Genomic DNA, 21,508 nt, shown 5'->3' on the forward strand with positions numbered 1-21,508 from the left:
TATTCCATTAAAGTGCCCTTACTGATTACGACCTCCCCTACTCAAACTTCTTTCTTTTTTCTTCTTCTTCTTCTTTTTTTTGGTTAAAAATCTGTTTGTACTCTTTAAGCAGCATCTGTTCTGCCAAAATGTTCTACCAGACTTCTTTTCGATAATTTTTTTTTTTTAAAGCATGAAGATGATTTGTGGATATTCAGCTACTTCAAAGTATTATCCTCATTACCGTCACCATGTTTCATTCAAGGTCTGAACCATACGAAAGGGAGCATCATTATTCAGCCCATGACGAGCACATGACTGGAAGCAAAGCATGCTTCTAGATCTCCATGGGGAAAGCAGAAGCAGAAACACACCACGAACCGTTCATCACAACTCAGCTTGATTCATTTTATTGAAAAAAGCAATATTCCATATTTTAAACAAGAACCTTTAGAGCTTTTCTCTTAAAAAGCTTGCTAACACAGCTTTTCTCTTTAAAAGCTATCCTGCTTTTGTATCAGGATAAGCATCTAAGCCCTTTTCCTCCATAGATACTGTTGCTACCAGGTTTCCATGACCTTCTCTCTGAGAGAACTCACCTACTCTAGGCAACAGTTGATGCTCTTTTTTTAGCTACACTTAAATACCACCCATAAGTTCCTATTTTCAACTACATACTCCGAATATAACTCAGATCAAGTATTTTTGAGAATTCACTTCAAGCTTTTCATTTATAAAAAGTTCAGACTTCTTTCTGACTGCAGCCTGCTTCTTTCTCTCATGTAATTCTTTAGGAGTCAAGCCTTTGAGAATGCTGCTACGACAAAGGTAATCTTCCTGGATTTAAATCTGAACTTTCACTATTAGGTACACACTTGTTTGTCTAAATCAATAAATACAATATGAAAGATAAAACTTGATATGATTTGAGTTTACAAAGAGAAATTAAGAATGCTTCCAATACTTAGATTGAAAGGTACCTTAAATATCATCTATAGGATTTTTCCAACAGCTTTGCCACTGAATATTTAGCTCAAAAAATATGAGCACAGCAGAAAAACAGAGCAAGAAGTTCTGGTCCAGGTGGCAAGTGGTGGTGATAGACACTGTGGGCTATAGAAGCCCGAACACATTATGGGCACAGCCCAAATATCTTATTTTACAAATGAAGAAACTAAGGTACAAAGAGGTGAAATGATCATGCTAAGAGTCCATCACCAGTCACTGGCAGCATTAAGACAGGCTCAGAGCCCCAGTGACCCCCACAGCCCATTCACAAAAACTAGGGAGTAGAAAAAACAAAGAAGCTAATATTTATGAACACTTGAATGCATTTTAGATGACACAATGCAGCCACTGAACACACATCATCTTATTTAATCCTCATAATCACTCTTGGAGGAAAGTATTATCTGTGTTATACATGAGGAAACTGAAAGAAGTTAATTGTCTGGCCAAGGTAAAATATTGGGCTTCCTTTCCAGATCTGACACTATTCACTTCACATGGCCACAAAGCCTACCATTACATTCAGCCTAACAGATCAAACATTAACTCAGAAAAAAAAATTATGGTTGTTCTACCTTTTATTGCTCTTAGATTCCACGCAGATTAGAATGCAGGTAATATAGGAGGGGGCAGATGGGCAATTCGGGATAATAATTTAGCAACAGAAACTCTAATAAGAAACTGAAAATAATTCAATAGTTAATATATTTTTCTCAATAGTGTCACTACCCACATCCACGCCAATTCCTTCTCTTGTGGACAGACCATTTCTTTTCCATTTCTACTCCCACATCTTCCCAAACAAATCTCTACAGTATCCGGAGTAATCATAAAAATAGATTTATGTGACTTTCCAACTTTCAACTCTTGAAAATAATTCCCGTTGCCTTTTTCTTAATATATCATTGTTTTTAATGCTGCTACATAGTTATACCTAACCTGTTGATCATGATATTTGGTAATTTAAAAGAAAGACCCACAAGGAGTAAAATTTCATTAAGCTAATTTTTATACAATGCCTAAACCTCTGGCTGAATGGAGAGAACAGGCCCATTTGCCCCCACCCCCCTTTTTTTAAGTGGGCCTTTTCTTCATTGAAAGTTTTATTGACGTAATTACAGATCTGCATGTAGTTGTAAGAAATAATAGATTTCTTAAATCTTTTACCCAGTTTCCTCCACAGGTAACATTTGCAAAACTACAGTATAATATCACAACCACAGTACTGACATTAATAAAACCTGACTTTATTCAGGTTTCTCTAGTTATACTTGTCCTCAGTGATAACACTGGAAGTAAAGATGAAAGAGTAGAGAGCAAAAATGGTGTGTGCGGGGGGAGTGCGGGATGTTGCTTAAGGATAGTCTTTTTTTAAAAAATTTTTTATTGTTATGTTAATCACCATACATTACATCATTAGTTTTAGATGTAGTGTTCCATGATTCCTTGTTTGCGTATAACACCTAGTGCTCCATGCAGAACGTGCCCTCTTTAATACCCAACACCAGGCTAACCCATCCTCCCACCCCGCCCCCAGAACCCTCAGTTTGTTTTTCAGAGTCCATCGTCTCCATGGTTCGTCTCCCCCTTTGATTCCCCCCCTTCATTCTTCCCCTCCTGCTATCTTCTTCTTCTTTTTTTTTTTTTTTAACATATATTGCATTATTTGTTTCAGAAGTACAGATCGGAGATTCAACAGTCTCGCACAATTCACAGCACTTACCAGATTAAGGATAGTCTTTTGGGATAAAGAAAAGGAGGGCAATTTCCAGTGTTAAATTTTCAACCTTCTCCCTGGCTGAAAGGGTCAAATTAGATAGAACTCTAGAAGTGAAGTGGGCTGGCTTTGCTCTCTCTTTTTAAGAAGAATCCTTACAGCTCTTCATGTCACACTGTGAAACAGGTCCGTTTCAGGGACTGAGATCACAAAAAAATCGCTTATCTCTAAGTCTGACTGCTGATTGATTTTTGTTTATTTACCCTTAAATACAGCTATAATTGACTGAAAAGCCTAATGGTTATGAACCTTCACAATATTTTATATTTCATAATCATGTTTCTTCCTTGTCCAATAAGACACATTAATCTTTATTTAAAATGTATTTTTCACCCCAAAGAGCCAAAAGAATCTCAAAAAAGAAAAGTAAAGTGAGAGACATCACAAATCCTGACTTCAAGTTATATTACAAAGCTGTAGTGATCAAGACAGTATGGTACTGGCACAAAAATAGACACATAGATCAATGGAACAGAACAGAAAACCCAGAAATGAACCCACAACTATATGGGCAACTAATATTCAACAAAGCACAAAAGAATATCCAATGGAAAAAAGACAGTTTCTTCAACAAATGGTGTTGGGAAAACTGGACAGCAACATGCAAAAGAATGAAATTGGACCACCTTCCTATACCATACACAAAAATAAATTCAAAATGAATGAAAGACCTAAATGTGAGATAGGAAACCATCAAAATCCAAGAAAAGAACACAGGCAATAACCTCTTTGGGATTAGCCATAGCAACTTCTTACTAGGTATGTCTCCTGAGGCAAGAAAAACAAAAGCAAAAATAAACTATTGCGACAGGACTTCATCAAGATAAAAAGCTTCTGCACAGTGAAAAAACAATCAAAAAAACAAAAAGGCAGTCTATGGAATGGGAGAAGATATTTGCAAATGACGTATCTGATAAAGGGTTAGTATTCAAAATCTATATAGAATTTATCAAACTCAACACCCCAAAACCAAATAATCCAGTTAAAAAATGGGCAGAAGACATGAACAGATACTTTTTTGAAGAAGACTTAAAGATGGTTAATAGACACATGAAAAGATGCTCAACATCAGTCATCATTAAGGAAATATAAATCAAAACTGCAATGAGATATCACCTCACACCTGTCAGAATGGCTAAAATTAACAACTCAGGAAACAACAGATGTTGGCAAGGATGTGAAGAAAGGGGAACCCTCTTACACTGTTGGTGGGAATGCAAACTGGTGCAGCCACTCCTCAAAACAGTATGGAGGTTCCTCAGAAAGCGAAAAATAGAGCTACCCTATGACCCAGCAATTGCACTACTAGGTATTTATCCAAAGGATACACACACAGTGATACGAAGGGGCACATGCACCCCAATGTTTATAGCAGCAATGTTCACAGTTACCAAAATATGGAAAGAGCCCAAATGTGCATCAACAGATGAATGGATAAAGATAAAGTCATCAAAAAATTAAATCTTACCATTTGCAATAACGTGGACAGATCTAGAGCTTATTATGCTAAGCTAAATAGGTCAGTCAGAGAAAGACAAATATCATATAACTTCACTCATTAATTTAAGAAGCAAAACATGAACATGGGGGGAGGAAAAAGAGAGGCAAACCAGAAAAGAGACTCTTAACTTTAGAGAACAAACAAACTGAGCATTACTGGGGGGTGGAGGGGGTGGGGGGGGTGGGCAGGTGGACAGGTAAAATGGGTGATGGGTATTAAAGAGGGCACTTGTGGTGAGCACTGGGTATTGCATGTACCTGCAACTAATGTTACACTGTATGTTAACTGGAATTTAAAAACTTGAAAAGAAATAAACTGCATTATATCTTTCTTTGCTGACCTTTAGAGTCATCTGTTTAAATGCTACCCTTCCAGCTAATTTCTCCATCATTTTCACAAATTATTTTTCCCTAATAATACCAAACAAGAAAAATGCATTTAGAATAAAACATAATGCTTTCAGCCAAATATGTATGTTAAGGATTGGATACAGATAGCCTATGTTCTTAGAAACTTCTTATAAAAGAACCTCACCTAAATTCTGTCTTTTGTGAAAGCTAAGGGAAAACAAGCACAGCTGAATAAGAATTTTTATTGGGATTCTGACCAATACAGTATGTAACAATTGAACTCACTATGTTATTTACCATTCCATTAATGGAATGATGCATATGAAATTCCACTAAGCCAGGCATACTGATTTACATGTTGTCAATTTAACTGCCATACCCCCCTAGCTGCAATCTACACACACACACACACACACACACACACACACTCTCTCTCTCTCACCATTAATTACCTCTCTCTTCACCACTAACACCTGAGAGAGTGAAAACTTTTGGTCTTCCCTCAAGAGACTGCAAGTTAATTTCAAGGTTAATAAATTCCCAAGTAAAGGAGATAGATGCAATAAATTTCAGAAGAATATTCTAAAGTCAAACATCTGAGCATAAGCAATAGCCTGAAAGGATGGCATGTTATTGACTTGCCCAAGCAAGATTTATTTACCTTGCTTTTTAATGATTTCCAGTGACACTGCCTTGTAACTAGAGCTATTATTAAAGCTATTTCTGTATTTAGGCAGATTTAAAAGGAGATAGGTTTCAAAACATTCTGCAAATTGCATCCAGTTTTGTTTTTTAGTTATTAGGATCATTTTGAAAGACTTGGGTGTTTTGTTGTTTCTACCCTCTCCATCATTATGATGATACAAAAATTCTTAGAGATTTTTTTTCTAATTCCCATTGGCACCTATTGAATTCAATTGCCGCTCAAGAAAAAAAGAAACTTGGAGACCTAACTATGACAAGGATAAAAATATTAAGAATGTTATTTGAGTACCAAATGGTAGGTGGCAATAAGAACGCTGAGATAGAAAACAAGCAGGGTTTCATGTTTCACTGTCAAAATCTTCAGTCTGGATCTCCCCAAAATGAAATTATTATGCAACCAATAACTAACCTTCTACCCTATACGTTTCTATGACACTTCTCATTGGCTCCTTTTGCCTTATTTCCCATTGCTTCTTTCCTGCTTTTATGTAAATATATTTTGAAATGGCTACTTCCCCTCTAAATATTTAAATAACAGGTGGCCGTCACCCAAAGTTCCTGTGTTTCCCCCTATATGTAATGAGAAATGAAGGATTATCAACCACCCAGGTTAGAAATAGAACACAGAATGGACTAAAGATAAAAATGTGGCTTTTCTGTTAAAATCAAGAATAGAGATTCATAGGACACTCAGAAGAAATAAAACTTACAGAATAATTTAAGACCAAACTTAAACTGGTCCTGGAATCCTGAAGAACCTTTGAGGAAGCAAATTAGTTCTTCTCCTCTTCGAAGATCCCAAAATAATCCTGGGATATTAATGGATATATGAATTATTTGAAGTGATTAAAAATTCCAGGGGAAAAAAGAAAGGCTGCTAGATGTCCACCTACTCTCTTATATTTTCTCCAAACAGTCCTAGGTAAGAAGGCTCAGGACCTCCAATCTTGCAGTTTCAAAGATCCAAACCAAATATAAGATATAAAAGCACGGCAAGAGGGAAGTTCTAACCAAGGTTCATTTTCATGTGCCTCCACAATGTTAACACAGACTTTATGGAACAAACGCTTGTGGAAAATTTTGACGGCCATTCTTTGGAATCAACAGTCTTTGGAAAGAAAGGAAGCCATAAATGATGAGGGTTAAAAATCTTACCACAAAAGGAGGAAATGCTCAAGCTCAAGGTCACAGATGGTCTGTTTAAAGAGCAAGAAGATGTGCATGGTTATGCTAAAAAAGGATGGGCGATAGAGATCTTATGAATAAAAGCTAATCCCACTTAGACCTCATACTTATAAAACACCTTAGACCCAAACCCTGCAGGAAGGGATGGAGGCCTTTCCCAATCCACTTCAAGTTAGGTAAAGAATAAAATATTAAAAATAAAAAGTTACAATAGCTAACACATACAGCATTTATTACATGCTAGGACTCTAAAGGCTTTATAGGTTAACTCCTTCAATTATTAAAACAACTGATGAGGTGGGTACTAATAAGATCTCCCATTTCACAGATCCGGAAATCAAGAGACAAAGTTTCAGTGAATTTGCTTACAATCTCTCAGCTACTAAGAGGGGGGCGCTGGGATTAGAACCCAATCAACATAGCTCCCAAGGCCACAAGCATAATCACCACACTACAGTGTCTCTCAGAAAGTTTAGCCTCCAACCCAGACCTGGCCCACGTTTTACATTCTCATCCCTCTCTATTCATGTACTTAATTGTTTTATTACTTATTATAAAATCTTAGGAATGTCTTATTAAGTCTATGAGAACCAAAAGCAGAACCTCCCGAACCCTCCTTTTCCACACTGTCCCTCAAGGATGCTTAAGCACAAACCACAACCAAGTGTTGGGATGGGCAGTCCCTATACAGCATGAAACATGCCAGATGGCTTGGTGTATTTTGTTAAATGAATTGCTGTCCTGATTTAGTGAAAGGTACTTATGACAGAGAACATTAATGTTTATGGGTGGGAAAGGTGGTAGGAAATGAAATAAATAATAATCTAACTAAAAAACAAAGTAAGTCTACTACTAAAACCATACCTATACTTCAAAGGCCTCTCTCAAACATCACATCCTCACAGCCAGACTTCAACTTTAAAGAACCTAAGTAATATTCTATCACTGGTTGTCCTTTGGTCTCCAACTAATTCTACTTAGATTATACCTTCTACTGTAGGCATCTAGAATTTATACTCAAAGCAACTTGTGGGAGAAACATTCTTATTCGCACAAAGCACTCATTTATCTGTTAGGTCATCAGGTCAAAAGGGACACTGCAGGGACGCCTGGGTGGCAAAGTCAGTTAGGCATCTGCCTTCAGCTCGGGTCATGATCCTGGGGTCCTGGGATCGAGTCCCGCATCGGGCTCCCCCTGTTCGGTGGCGAGCCTGCTTCTCCTTCTCCCTCTGCCTGCCGCTCACCCTGCTTGTGCTCTCTTTCTCTGTCAAATAAATAAATAAAATCTTAAAAAAAAAAAAAAAAAAAAGGGACACTACAGTGGAACTGTAAATTATTAAAAAAAGGGCTCAATGTATCATCTATCCCTTTCATGTAGTCAAGGCAAAATTAAAGCAAAATATTAATTGAAGTCTCTGAATTAAAGGCTTGAAATAAATTTCTCATTTTTCATATATTTAAATACACTATGGTTTATCTTTTTTGATAACCATTTCTGTTGAGAACAAGCAGAATCAGTTCATATTTTAATTTTAATGTGTAATAACTATTTATTTTAAGGGAAAAAGAACCACCCATCTTTCTCAGTAGTTTGTGAGGACAGGGGCCCATTTAGTTCCAGCATGTTCTCCAGGTCCACAATACCCAGTGAATGTACAATGGGCCATCAATAAATATTCCCTACTACCCAACCACATTGAACAGCAGACATAAGGTGAAATCTTACTGCTGGTCCAAAGAAATCTGAACAGACAAAGATCCAAATGCTATTTTTGAGCCAAAGAAATCTAAAAGTAATAAGATCAATATGCAGCAATGAAAGCCTCAATTCAATCCATGTAACTCTAAGCATCTTACCTCATAAATTAAACTGAATGTTGTAGGTGCCTATAATTTTCAAGTTGGAGAGAGGGTGGAAGAAGACAGAAAGGGGTTAGGTTACTCAGAACCTGTAACATAATACCAAATGTTTTGTGTTTATCCCTCTGTGTGACATGTGTATAATCATTTTCCACAAAAGTTCAAATTAACATTCCACCCAGTAATTTATCTCTGAAGAGAATCAAGAGATAGCCATTGAGAAAGAGAGTGAGGGAGAGAGTTTGAGAGAGAGAGAAGAGGAAAAAGAAGAGAGACAAAAAGAGCACAAGAGAAAGGAAAAAACATAGATAAATAGAAACAGAGGAAGTAAAGGAGGGAAAGTTGGGGGTGGGGGGAGCAGGAGGGCAGGGAAGGAAAAAAGAATAGCCACATGGAAGAGAAACAAAACAAAAATGGTTTGAAGAAAACCTTTTCTTGATGAAATCTGCAGTAAAATTCAGATTCTTACTGAAATGGAAAACTCCCATCTTAGGTGGGTGAGTGGCTGCGGTTTTGGCTACTAAAGGGAATCATTTTTTTACTCGAAAATTTCCATGCTAAATCCCACTGTCACTCTCAGTGTCATTTCACTGTCATCTTCCTACAGTAAATAAAAGAGTATAATAAATATTTCCCCCCCTGAGGTTTATAAACACGATCTCAATGGTACAACTGTAACAAATCATCCAGAAAATTCTTGGCAGAGTAAACCAAAGAACATATGTTTACCCAAGGTGAACGGCAGCAACTGGACTGTGTGTTAACTACATTTGGTTTCAGACAGCTCATCAAATGTGCTCTAAATCTGCCCAATAATTCATCCACAGTCATGCATGCTACCATAAGCCTACCAATAAAATACAAAAGCTTCACTATGAAAAATTTTCCTGCCAATTTCTACTTCTGACATAACTTGATAAAACCCTCACCAATCCTTCTCTTAGAAAGACTGCATTATTTTCCACGTTAATACCACTAAACTGAAAAAAGACTTGTTAACATGTATCTTCAGTACATCTTCAGTGGATGTAGAGAATATATTTATCATGTCAAAATCCAACACCTTTTATTTCCCATTCAGAACTGTAGCTTCAGCAATGGCAGCATTTGTCCTATAAAGAAAGAATTTAAAAAACACTTCTTTCTATAGTAACCTGAAGCTACTTTTCTTCCTGCTTTTTACATAATGTAATTCTTTAATGAGCTGCAATTAAAGTCAGTAAAAGAATCTCAAAATACTATATTCTTATGCCTTCTTTCACTTTCCATAGTATATGTCTTTCAAAATCTAGAACTCTCTTGTATATCTTTTATATGGTTTAAAAGATACATAAAACATAATAAAGGACTTATTCTCAACTGGTACATTTCCAGATCATACCACAATTCATATGCGTTGCCCTTAGCAAATTCAAAGGAATTGCCAAAGAAATCTACATATGTACAAAGTTTTTAAAAAGAAGACTAGTATCAATTAGAAATCTGTAAAACTCAGATTGTCAACATACAGATCTTATCCTGAACTTCTAAAATATTCACATCCATTATCAATCACTATTTTGTATTTAAACAAATGCATATCTCATTTATACTGCTGTAGAATGTTATAAATTCTAAAGCTGATTTCGTTGTCTCCTTGAAAACAATCTGATACAGAAAAACATGCTGATTGTTACCAATAATAAAGCTAACTACAAATAATTCAAACATTCTACAATTACTCAGATTTCCAGAGACAACCTAAGCCCTAGTTCTGTAACTAGGGACTGAATACAGCTTCCATTATAGTATGTAAATGTTTTTCTGTTTCCATAGTGAATATACCTTTGTGATCTTTTTCAAGTTCTGACAGTATGCTCAAAAATAAAACAAAAACTGCTCACTATATGAATCACCAATTATTCCAAATCTACTTATTATCTCAGTATTACTGACTACAATGTGAACTTTTAGCACTGAAGGGTATTTGCAGTCTGACACATCAAGGATGAGGTCCAATAGAAATATCACCAACAAAACCAAAAGCAAAAACAAAATACTTAAGTAATCCTTGCCCTGTTTATTTTAGATAAAAAAATAAGCAGAAAAGACAAAATATAAACATATTTTAATAACCAATATTTCAGTGCTTACTTTCAGTAGATCCTTGGAGAAATCACCGCCCTCATTTACCCCTTGAAGGTTTGCAATGAACTCTTGGCAGGTCATCTTCTTTCCAATATTCTGGAATAGAGGCGAATAATACATCATAATGACATACATACATGGAATTCTTAAAACTGTGATTAAGCAAAGCAAGACTGATTTGGCTTTTCAAAACATGAATACACATGCCCCTATATGTGCATATATCCACACATACATATAATACAAACTTATACTCATAAGAAACAGATGGCTTATTATGCTTTCAAAACAGTCATTAAATATAAATAGCAAAATTATGCCAAACCTTTATTTTAACCTAAGAAAACATCTGAGAAATCTATGCTACATTTATATATATATAAGGTAGTTTTTAATGGAAAACATGGATAAAATGACATTTCTGGGCTGAACTCTGATAGCTATTTATTTGCTTATTTTTATTTCCTACATATTGTCAAGAACTGTGAAGGATCTGAGATTTTAGCCCACTTTCAAGCTAACAAACTAGTCTACCACAATCTCACATGTTGGCAGATGAAGTAAGATTCCTGAGTCGGAGGCACAGGAATTTTTTTTATAACAACAGGAGTAGCCAAAATATTAGCATTTTCTTGCTCCAGTTTCCTGAGTCCCAATTCTCACAGAACCTGAACAGGGCCAGATGACACGCACACACAGTGGGTTGTGATACAGGAAAGGAGCCCCGAGATTTGGGAATCTGAATATTTGTAATGGACAGTAAGCATGCCTATTGCTTTTGCTCTAAATAAGAAACCGACTCTTCTCATCCAAGGCTATAAGCAAACCTATCCATTGCTCTAAAGTCACTATATTTTCCAAACTGCTCACTACAGAAACAATTTTGAAAAAATAGAACAGAACAAAGGCAACCAAAGCTCCTGTTCACAAAATGTACAGAAATGCAAGAGACCCATGGAAAATTGTCTCCAAACACATTTAAGTTTAAGATTTAAGAATGAGTTTAACCAAAAAATCACATTAATAAATAAAATGAAAAAAAAAAAGCAAACAGAAAATATAAACTAACAAAAAAAGAGAAGATACAAATATGTTAGACTGAGAAAACTAATAAAACTCCTATGCCAGCCTCAGTCAACTAGTAAGAGCTGCCAGTCAGAGAGGATTCAGAGGCTCAATTTGACACCAACAGAAATCCATCGTGAGTGCAGGAGAGGGGTGTGGAATATACACGCACCCGCATGAGATCTCTGGCAAATGTGGTCCAAGTGAATATGAAGTGTACCAACATATTAATATCCTTGTACATAATATGCATACAAATAAAATGTATATTCTATGAGGCTATTTTTCAGAAAAGACTAAGAGTAGAGTAGGACATTAGTCTTCAAGTTGAGGAAAAATATTAAGACTTTAAAAGGGATGCAAAGCCATAGATAGTTTTGAGAGTATGTATATAAAACCTTAACTTCAAAAATACAGATCTGCCTGGGGACATATACACCTATGTGTCTTAAAGTAATCGCTTCCCACTCCCCCTCTCACAGCTGCTCTTCTACCTTATAACATGAAACAAATCATCCAACTGATCCTATCTAATTAGTTAGAGTGAAAGTGCTAACTAACTGTTGTTAAAAACCTTGCCTCTTCTCAGCAAAGAGGGCATAGTCAGACTTCACATGACTGGATGAATGTTTTAACAATGAGAACTGCCTTTGCCAATTATTTTAAGTAAGTTAAATCTGCAGCCCTAAGTTCTGATGAAAAATTTATTTAAAGCACAGAAACTTTAATAAAAAATACTTTTTCACAATGTTATATTGAAAAACACAGTATCTCAACCTTCCCAATCCTTATCAAATGTATCAGATCCAAAAAGGTACATGTACCATATGTTGGCTAACTGAACATAGTATTAAAAAAAACAAAAGGTACCTCAAGGTAAAAAGTAACAAGTATATTCAATAGTCATTTTGATATGACTTGACAAGGACTTTCTGGTTATGTTCTGAGGAGCCGAGAAAATGAATGAATAATGACTACATAACAAATTCTTTTCCAAGTCAGGCAGTTTCCAATTCTCAAAATCAAAAGATGACATGATTTAACCATCAGTTAAAAACCAAAATTTTCTTTAACATGTGATCTGGTGAATTCAAATATTTGTAACACTATTTTTTTAAAATCAGCTTTGTATTGTTCATAGCAAAAATTTCTTGAAGAATGATTTATATTTAAACATTTGTTGTATTTTATAGTCATGAGATATTTTGTTACAAGTAAGTAACAAATAATGAATAAAAGACTCCCAAGTATAAAAACATGTTACATGAAAAAAAAACCATGGAAAATTAAGCAATTATGACTATTAGGAGGAAAAAAAGGTGAAATAAAGAGTTGACTTTTTTATATGGCGTGTCCGCTCACTGTTAACTTTTTACAAATACCAGCTTTACTGAAATATAATCCACGTAACATTCACCCTTTTGAATTATACAATTCAGTAATTCTTATTTATTTATTTATTTGAGAGAGAGCAAAGGCAAGTAGGGGGAGGGGCAGAGGGGGAGGGAGGGGGACAAGCAGACTGCGCTGAGCGCAGAACCCAACTGAGATCATGATCTGAGCTGAAATCAGGAGTCCACCATTCAACCTACTGAGCCACCCAGGTGCCCCTACAATTCAGTAATTCTTAATATATTGATAGAATTCTGCAGCCATCACCACTATCTAAATTCAGAACATTGTCATCACCCCAAAAGATACCCCATATCCATTAACAGTCAGCTCCCATATCTCTCCTCCCCTTCCCAATACCCATCTCCTGGCAACCACTAATCTTTTTATTTGTATGGATTTGCCTGTGCAGGAACATTTCACATAAATGGAATCATGGCCTTTTTTTTCCCTTTCTTTTTTTAAAAAAATATTTTATTTATTTATTTGAGAGAGCGAGCACGTGTGGGGGAGGGGCATGGCCTTTTTTGACTGGCTTCTTTCATCTACCATATTTTTTTCAAGGTACATCCATATTCTAGCATGTATCAGTATTTTATTGCAAAATAACATTCCACTGTATGAATATAACAAATTTTCCATTCAGAAGTTGATGGCTGACTGAACTGTTACCACATTTTGGTTATTATGAATAATGTTGCTATAAATATTTGTGTAAAGTTTTTGTGTAGACATATGTTTTTATTCCTCCTATATATATAACTCAGGAGTAGGAATGCTAGGTCGTACGGTAACTCTATGTTTAAACATCTGAAGAACTGTCAGAATTTTTTCCAAACAGACCACACCAGTTTACATCGCCACTAAAAGTGTGAGTTTCAATTTCTCCACATCCTTACCAACATTTATCTTTTTTATTTTAGCCATTTCTAGTAGATATGAATTGCCATCTTGTGGTTCTGATTTGCAATTCCCTAATGACTAATGATGTTCATCCTTTCCATGCACATATTGGCCATTTGTATATATCCTTTGAAGAAATGCCTTCTTAAACTCTTTGCCCTTTTCTTATTGAGTCATTTGTCTTTTCTTGTTCAGTTGTAGGAGTTATTTATATATTCTGGATACAAAACTCCTTATCAGATACATACTTTGAAAATGTTTTCTCCTATTCTGTGGGTTATCTTTTCTTGATGGTGTTGTCTAAAGCACAGAAAGTTCTGATCTCAGTGAAATCCAGTTTATGTATTTTTTTCTTTTGCTGCTTGTGTTTCTATTGTCAAATTAACAAATTATTGCCTAATCCAAGATCAGAAAGATTTATTCCTATGCTTTCTAAAAATGTTACAGTTAGCTCTTACATTCAGATATTTGATCCATATTGCAATAATTTTTGTACAGGAAAAACATACCCAAGTTCCTTCTTTTCCATGTGGCTATCCCAACACCATATGTTGAAAAGGCTATTCTTTCTCCCACTGAATAATCTTGGCATCCTTGTTGAAAATCAACTGACCATAAATGTAAGGGTTTAGCACAAATTCTCAATTCTATTGTATTGACCTAGACATATGACTGGATGGCAGTATAATACTCTCTTGATTCTTGTAGCTTTGTAGTAAGTTGTTTTTGCCTTTGTACTTTACTGTGGCTAAAAAATACATAGAAAAAATTTACCATCTTAACCATATTTAAGTGTAGAGTTCAGTAGTGTTAAGTATATTCACATGGCTATAAAACAGACTTTCAGAACTTTTGCATCTTGCAAATCTTAAACTCTATACCCATTAAAAAACAACTCCCCTTTTCCCCTCCCCTGAGCCTCTGGTAACAATCATTCTTTCTGTTTCTCTGAATTTGACTGCTTTAGATATTTTACATAAGTGGAATCATAGAGTACTTCCTTGTATGCACATATATGTATGTATAAATGTATGTGTGTGTGTGTATATATATGTTTCAAGTGCACAGCTTTGTAACTTGACATCTGCATACACTACCAAATGATCACCACCACAAGTCCAGTTACCACCCATCACCATACAGTTGATCTCCTTTACCCATTTCACCCACTCCCCAATCCCCTTACACTGTGGTAAGCACTACTCTGTTTTCTGTATCTATGAGTTTGTTTTGTTTGTTCATTTATTTTCTAACTTTCCAAATATGAGGGGAATCACACTGTATTTGTCTTTCTGCATCTGACTTATTTTGCTTAGGATAATACACTCAAGGTCCATCCATGTTGTCTCAAATGGCAACATTTCATTCTTTTTATGGCTAATATTCCATTGTACATACACACACATACATACATACATACCACATCTTCTTTTCCCATTTGTCTACTGATGGATATTTAGCCTGTTTCCATATCTGGGTTAGGAACATAGGGATGCACGCGTATTTTTTAGTGTTTTTGTATTCTTCGAAAAAATACAGAGAAGTAGAATAGCTGAGTCATATGGTAGTTCTATTCTTAATTTCTTGAGGAATCTCCATAATGTTTTCCATAGTGGGTACACCAATTTACAATCCCAGCAGTGTGTGAGGGTTCCCTTTCTCCCACATCCTATCTGGCACTTATTTCTTGTCTTGTCATTCAATAACAGCCATTCTAACAGGTGTGAGGTGGTATCTCACTTGGTTTTGATTTGCATTTCCCTAAAAATTAGTGATGCTGAGCATGCTGAGCATCTTCTCATTTGCCCTTTGTCTTCTCTGGAAAAATGTCTATTCAGATTTGGGTTTTGTTGAGTTATAGGAGTTCCTTATATATAAAGGATATTAACCCCATATCGGATATATGGTTTGCAAATATATTCTTGCATTCAGTAGGTTGCCTTTATGATTTAATGATGGTTTTCCTTTCCAGAAGCTTTTTAGTTTCATATAGTCCCATTTTTGTTTATTTTTGCTTTTGTTTCTCATCTTGGGAGTCAGGTCCAAAAAGACATCACTAGGACTGATGTCTAGGAGTTTCCTATGTTTTCTTCTAGGAATTTTATGGTTTCAGGTCTTATATTCAAGTCTTTAATCCATTTTGAGTTAATTTTTGTGTATGGTATAAGGTGGTAGTGGGTATAGTTTCATTATCTTGCATGTAGCTGTACAGTTTTCCCAGCACTCTTTATTGAAGAGACTATCCTTTCCCCATTGTATATTCTTGATTCCTTTTTTGTAGTTTAATTGTCCATATATGTGTGGATTTATTTTGGGGCTTTCAATTTCATCCCACTGATCTGCGTGTCTATTTTTATACCAATAACATACTTTTTGATTTTTACAGCTTTGTATTACAGTTTGAAGTCAGGTAGCATGATACCTCCAACTTTGTTCTTTCTCAGGATCACTTTGACTCTTCAGAAACTTTTGTGGTTCCATACAAATTTTACAATTACTTGTTCTAGTTCTGTGAAGTATGCCATTAGGATTTTGACTGGTATTGAACTGAATCTGTAGATTATTTTAAGTAGTATGGACATTTTAACAATAGTAATTTTTTCAATCCCTGAGTATGGAGTATCTTTCCATTTATTCATGTCATCTTCAATTTATTTTATCAGCATCTTATAGTTTTCAGAGTATAGGTCTTTCACCTTTGTAGTTAAATTCATTCCTGGGTATATTATTATTTGTGATTGTTTGCAATTATAAATGGGATTGTTTTCTTAATTTATCTTTCTGATGTTTTGTTATTAGCATATAAAAATGCCATGGATTTCTATATATTGATTTTGTGTCCTGCAACTTTATTGAATTCATTTATCAGTTCCAATGGACCAGATTTTGGTGGATTCTTCAGGGTTTTCTATATGTAGTAGCATGTCATCTGTGAAAACAGTTCTACTTCACCTTTCTGATTTGTATGTCTTTTATTTCTTTTTCTTGTCTAACTGCTGTACCTAGGACTTCTAATACTATATTTAATTAAAGTGATAGGAGTGGGCAACCCTGTCTTGTTCCTGTTCTTAGAGGAAAAGCCTTCAGCTGCTGTTGGGTATGATGCTAGCTCTGGGATTGTGATATATGGCTTTTTTTTTTTTTTAATTAATTTTTTTTTTTTAAAGATTTTATTTATTTATTTGACAGACAGAGACACAGTGAGAGAGGGAACACAAGCAGGGGGAGTGGGAGAGGGAGAAGCAGGCTTCCCCGCTGAGCAGGGAGCCCGATGTGGGGCTCGATCCCAGGACTCTGGGATCATGACCTGAGCCGAAGGCAGACGCTTAACGACTGAGCCACCCAGGCACCCCGATATATGGCTTTTATTATGTTTAGGTATGTTCCCTCTATTCGCACTCTGTTGAGTTTTTCTCATAAATTAATGTTGAATTTTATCATATGCTTTTTCTGTGTCTATTGAGATGTCACATGATTTTTATCATACACTTTGTTAATAGATCACATTGATTTGCAGATGTTGAACCATCCTTGCATCCCCCAAATAAACGCCACTTGATCATGGTGTATAATCTTTTTAACATATTACTGGATCAGTTTACTAATACTTTGTTGAGGATTTTTGCTTCTATGTTCATCAAGGATATTGACCTATAATTTTCCTTTTTTTGTGGTATCCCTGTCTAGGTTTGGTATCAGGATAATGCTAGCTTTGTAAAATGTGTTGGAAAAGGTTCCCTCCTCTCCAATTTTTTGGAAGAATTTGAGAAGAATATTAAATCTTCTTTGTACGTTTGATAGAATTTGCCAATGAAACCATCTGATCCTGAACTTTCATTTGTTGAGAGCTTTCTGATTACTGTTTTAATCTCCTTACTGGTAAAAGCCTATTAAAATTCATATTTCTTCATATTCAGTCTTGAAAGATTGTATGTTTCTAGGAATTTATCCATTTCTTCTAGGTTGTCTACCTTGTTGACATATAATTGTTCATCGTAGTCTCTTAAGATCTTTTGTATTTCTGGGATATCAGTTTTAACTTCCCTTTCATCTCTTATTTGAGTCCTCTTTTTTTCTTGGTTAGTCAAGCTTAAGAGTTTACTGATTTTGTTTATATTTTCAAAGAACCAGTTCTTAGTTTCACTGATTCCTTTTCTATTGTCTTTTTAGGCTCTATTTCATTTATTTCCTCTCTGATCTTTCTATCAATATTGGGCTTTGCTCTTCGTTCTCTTGTTCTCTTAGGTGTAAAGCTAGATTGTTTGAGGTTTTTCTTGTTTCTTGAAGTAGGTCTATGAACTTCCTTCTTAGAACCATTTTTGTTAGGTGTTTTAGATTTGGGATTGCTGCATCCCATAAATTTTGATATGTCATATTTCTGTTTATGTGTCTCTAGGTATTTTTTTCTTTCTCTTTTATTTAATGACCCCTGGTTGTTCAGTACCTTATTGTTTAATCTCCAAGTTTTGTGAATTTTTTTACTCATTTTCTTCTTGTAATTAATTTCTAGTTTCATATCATTATGATTGGAAAAAATGTTTGGTATGATTTCAGTTTTCTTGAATTTACTGAGAATTGTTTTGTGACTCAACATGTGATCTATCTTTGGAGAATGTTCCATGTGCACTTGAGAAGTTTGTGTATTCTGCTGCTTTTGGATGGAATGTTCTGTATATAGTTATTAGATCCGTCTGGTCTAATGTATCATTTAAACCTGATGTTTCCATCTTGATCTTTTGTCCGAATGGTCTGTCCATTATTGAAACACTACTGTTATTGCACTGCTTTCAGTTTCTCCCTCTAGGTCTTTATTTATATTTCTCCCTCTAGGTCTATATTTACTTTATAGATCTTGGTGCTCCTACATTGAGGGCATATATATTTGTAAGTGTTATATCTTCCTATTGTATTGACCCCTTTAAGACTGTGCAATGCCCTTCTCTGTTTTTATTACAGTCTTTTAAAGTCTACTCTAGCTGATGTAAGTATACCTACTTATATTATAGTCTTTTAAAGTCTACTCGTCTGATATGAGTATACCTACTCCAGCTTTCATTTCATATCCATTTCCATGGAATATCTTTTTCTATCCCCTCACTTTCTGCATGTGTCCTTACTTCTGGAGTGAGTCTCCTATAGGCAACATGTAGATGACTCTTGTTTCCTTACCCATTCAGCCACTCCATGTCTTCTGATTGGTGAATTGAGTCCATTTATATTGAAAGTAACTATTGATAAGCATATACTTATTGCCATCTTGTTCACTGTTTTCTGGCTATTTTGTAGTTCTTCTCTGTTCCTTTCTTCTCTTTCTCTCTTCCCTTGTGGCTTGATGGCTTTATTTCAAGTTTTGTTTAGATTCATTTCTCATTTTTGTCTATTTACTGTAAGTTTTTTTCCTTGCGGTTACTGTGGGGTTCACATAAAATATCTTATGTAAACATCAGCCTATTTTAAGTTGATAGCAAATTTTATTTTTTAAAGTTTTTATTTAAATTCCAGTTAGTTAACATACAGTGTACTATTAGTTTCAGGTATACAATACAGTGATTCAACACTTCCACACAACATCAGGTGTTCATCACAGCAAGTGCATTCCTTAATCCCCATCATCTATTTTACCCATGCCCCCCTCCCCATCTTTCCTCTGGGAACCATCAGTTTGTTCTCTATAGTTAAGAATCTGTTTCTTGGTTTGCTCTCGCCCTCTTTCAATCCCCTTTGTTTGTTTTGTTTCATAAATTATACATATGAGTGAAATCATATGGTATTTGTCTTTCCCTGACTTATTTTGCTTAACATAACAGTCTCTAGTTCCACCCATGTCGTTGCAAATGGCAGGATTTCATTCTTTTTTATCCATTCATCAGTCAATGGATACTTAAGACCTGTTTCCATAATTTGGTGGCTGTAGATAATGCTGCTAAAAACTTAATTTTAAACACATTCCAAAGCTTTACCATTTTACTTTCCTCATCTACATTTTATATTTTTGATGACACATTTTACATCCTTTTATGTTTCCATTAACTAATTGTTGTAATTTTATGTTTCCAATAACTACTTTGTCTACCTTCATCCTTGATTTTATTATAGAGTTTTGGTACATATACAGGATATTAACTCCTCACCATATAAATAATTTGCAAATATTTTCTCCCATTCCATTGGCAGCCATTTAACTCCACTGTGTCCTTTCATGCACAAAAGTTTGATGTAACCCTGTTTGTCTGTTTTTGCTTTTGTTGCCTGTGCTTTGCCTGTGCTTGTGTATCACTGCTAGGTCCAACGTCATGTTTTCTTCTAGGAGTTTTATAGTTTTAGGTCTTGTATTTAGATTGTTAATCCATTTTGAGTTAATTTTTTATATGGTATAAAGGTCCAACTTCATTTTTCTGCCTTGGGTATCCTTTATTCCCAACACAATTTGAAGAGACTGACTGTCCTTTCCCATTGAGTGGTCTTGGCATCCTTGTTGAAGATCATTAGACCAAACATGCAAGGGTCTATCTTTGCACTGTGTATTCCAATCCATTGATCTATTTGCCTGTCTATGTCAGTATCACACTCTTATGATTATTGCAGCCTTACACTATTATTTTGGAATCAGGACGCGTGAGTCCTCCATTTTTTTCCAAAGTTGTTTGGGCTATCCACAGTACCTTGAGAATTCATATGAATTTTAGGATTTTTTTTTTCTATTTCTGCAAAATATGCCATTGGGATTTTGATACTAACTGTATTGAATCTACAGATCACTTTGGGTGGTATGGACATCTTAACAATATTGTCTTCCAATCCATGAACATGGATTGTCTTTCCACTTATTTGTGTCTTCTTTAATTTCTTTTAGCACTGTTTTGTAGTAAGTTTTGCAATCAAAAAGTACAAGTCCTCCAAGTTATTTCTGTGCTCTAGATTTTTTTGGCCTTTCTGCATGAATTTTAAGATTGACAACCACCCACCCACCCACCTCCCCCAAGCCCCTGCCGAAAAAAGGCCAACTGGGGTTTTGACAGTGACTGTACTGACTCTTAAGATCATTTTGGAGAGTTTAACATTAAGTGTCCCAATCCCCATGGGATGACCATGGGATAACTTTCCACTTTATTTCTTTGAACAACATTTCATAGTTTTCAACATCAATATATTAGTCTTATTTTAAGTTTACTCTTAAGTATCTTAGTATTTCTGATGCTTCTGTAAATGAATTTCATTTTCGTATTATTCATTACTGATATATACAAATATTGCTCTTTGTACATTCAACTTTTATTCTGCAGCCTTGCTGAACTTGCTTTTGAGATTTTTAAGGTTTTTTTTTGTAGATTCCTTAAGATTTTCTAAATACAAGATCAAGTCTTCTGCAAACAAAGTTAATTTTACTTATTCCTTTCTAATCTTGATGTTTTTTCCTTGCCTAATTACTCGTTAAAATCTTCAATATGGTACATAGAAGTGACAAGAGGCACCAATTTACATTTGTACCAATAATGCACACGGGTTCCCTTTTCTACAAATCTTCACCAGCACTTGTTTCCTCCTCCTTTTGATAACAGCCATTTTAACAGCTGTGAGGTAATATCTCAGTGTTTGATTTGCATTTCCTGATGGTAAGTGATGGTGAGCATCTTTTCATGTATCTGTTGACAATTT

General features: G+C 35.2%; 1 protein-coding gene across 8 annotated transcripts in view; it reads right to left on the reverse strand.

Annotated features, from left to right (window-relative positions):
- PSD3 (pleckstrin and Sec7 domain containing 3) overlaps positions 1-21,508 on the reverse strand; it is a 586,658-nt gene that overhangs the window by 290,595 nt on the left and 274,555 nt on the right. For all 8 annotated transcript variants that reach the window (XM_078069537.1, XM_078069538.1, XM_078069540.1 and 5 more), the window contains one exon: positions 10,499-10,588. In XM_078069537.1, coding sequence (XP_077925663.1) covers positions 10,499-10,588 — 90 coding nt within the window. The remainder of the gene's footprint in view (positions 1-10,498; positions 10,589-21,508) is intronic.

This window comes from Halichoerus grypus, chromosome 3 (assembly GCF_964656455.1).
Source record: "Halichoerus grypus chromosome 3, mHalGry1.hap1.1, whole genome shotgun sequence".
In the NCBI taxonomy this organism is placed as follows: Eukaryota; Metazoa; Chordata; class Mammalia; order Carnivora; family Phocidae; genus Halichoerus; species Halichoerus grypus.